Source organism: Primulina huaijiensis, chromosome 1, assembly GCF_012295235.1.
Source record: "Primulina huaijiensis isolate GDHJ02 chromosome 1, ASM1229523v2, whole genome shotgun sequence".
In the NCBI taxonomy this organism is placed as follows: Eukaryota; Viridiplantae; Streptophyta; class Magnoliopsida; order Lamiales; family Gesneriaceae; genus Primulina; species Primulina huaijiensis.
In genome coordinates this window covers 12,091,601-12,093,057 of record NC_133306.1, presented here as the reverse complement: position 1 = coordinate 12,093,057, position 1,457 = coordinate 12,091,601, and the positions used below count along the sequence as shown (strand labels likewise).

At 42.7% G+C, this 1,457-nt stretch overlaps 1 protein-coding gene across 1 annotated transcript; it reads right to left on the bottom strand.

Annotated features, from left to right (window-relative positions):
* Positions 1–206: 206 nt before the first annotated feature.
* LOC140971326 (uncharacterized) lies at positions 207–1,127 on the bottom strand. The gene is made up of 3 exons (XM_073433544.1): positions 978–1,127; positions 847–900; positions 207–506 (listed from the first exon to the last, which is right to left on the bottom strand). The coding sequence occupies exons 1-3, from the start codon at positions 1,125–1,127 to the stop codon at positions 207–209; spliced, it is 504 nt and encodes a 167-aa protein (XP_073289645.1).
* Between the last annotated feature and the right edge of the window lie 330 nt (positions 1,128–1,457).

Below are 1,457 nucleotides of genomic sequence, written 5' to 3'. Positions count from 1 at the left end.
TGTAATCAATGCAAAGCCGCATGCTGCCGTGCCTTTTTTTTTTAACAAACAGTACTTGTGCTTCCCATGGAGAAAAGCTAGGGCGAATGATACCTTTATCTAGAAAATCCTGTATCTGATCCTTTAGCTCTTTCATCTCTGCAGGTGCTAGACGATAGGGTGCCTTAGAAATCGACACTGTAACTAGCATCAGCTCAATAGAGAAATTAACCTCCCTGTCTGCTGGAAAGCTTGAAACTTGATCCGGGAAAACGCTGGGGAAATCCCTGACCACCTCGATGTTCTCTAGCCTCTAACTTACTGGCTCGGTCACTGTCACAATAGTCTCCAAAAATGCCTGGCAGCCACTCCTCATGAGCTTCCTTGCACAGATGCAAGAAATGACTGCTGGGCGGTTGGACAGATACTGACCTCCATCGAAAATCTATAGCGGCTTCGTTCGAAGAAAGCCAGTCCATACCCAAATTAATATCGAACTCCGACAACGGTAGCACAATCAAATCTGCCTGCACCATATTTTTCTATAACCGAAGCTTCAATCTCTTCCCTATCTGTGAGGTAAACATCTAATCTCTGGACGAAATTGAAACTCTGAATCCCAAATCCTAAGCATCTGGTATGATTTTTAGTTGCTTGACAAATGACTCGGATATAAATGAATGTGTAGCTTCGGAATCTAGCAATGCATACATGGCTACACCTGAAATATATATCCTTCCTGTGATAAAACATATCTCAAATCTGTCCGTGTTGAAACTTAAGAGATTTTGTATTAGTAATTAACCCAAAATCCTCGAACAGATCAGGATGTCGTATATGATAACCATGAAGAATTGATCTAAGTACAGCTGAAACAAGCGATTCCTGAGATCCATGAAGATCGCAGGATCGTTCATCAATCTAAAGGGCATCACCATAAAATCATAGTACCCATAACGCGTCCTGAAAGACGTCTTATGCAAATCAGACTCTCTCACCTTCTCCAGATGGTATCCTAATCGGAGATCTAACTTCGAGAATACTGATGCTCCATGAAGCTGATCAAATAGATCCTCGATCCTGGACAGTGGATACTTATTCTTGACTGTGACCTTATTCAGCTCTCTGTAATCAATGCAAAGCCGCATGCTGCCGTGCTTTTTTTTTTAACAAACAGTACTTGTGCTTCCCATGGAGAAAAGCTAGGGCGAATGATACCTTTATCTAGAAAATCCTGTATCTGATCCTTTAGCTCTTTCATCTCTGCAGGTGCTAGACGATAGGGTGCCTTAGAAATCGACACTGTAACTAGCATCAGCTCAATAGAGAAATTAACCTCCCTGTCTACTGGAAAGCTTGAAACTTCATCCGGGAAAACACTGGGGAAATCACTGACCACCTCGATGTTCTCTAGCCTCTAACTTACTGGCTCGGTCACTGTCACAATAGTCTCCAAAAATGCCTGGCAGCCACTCCTC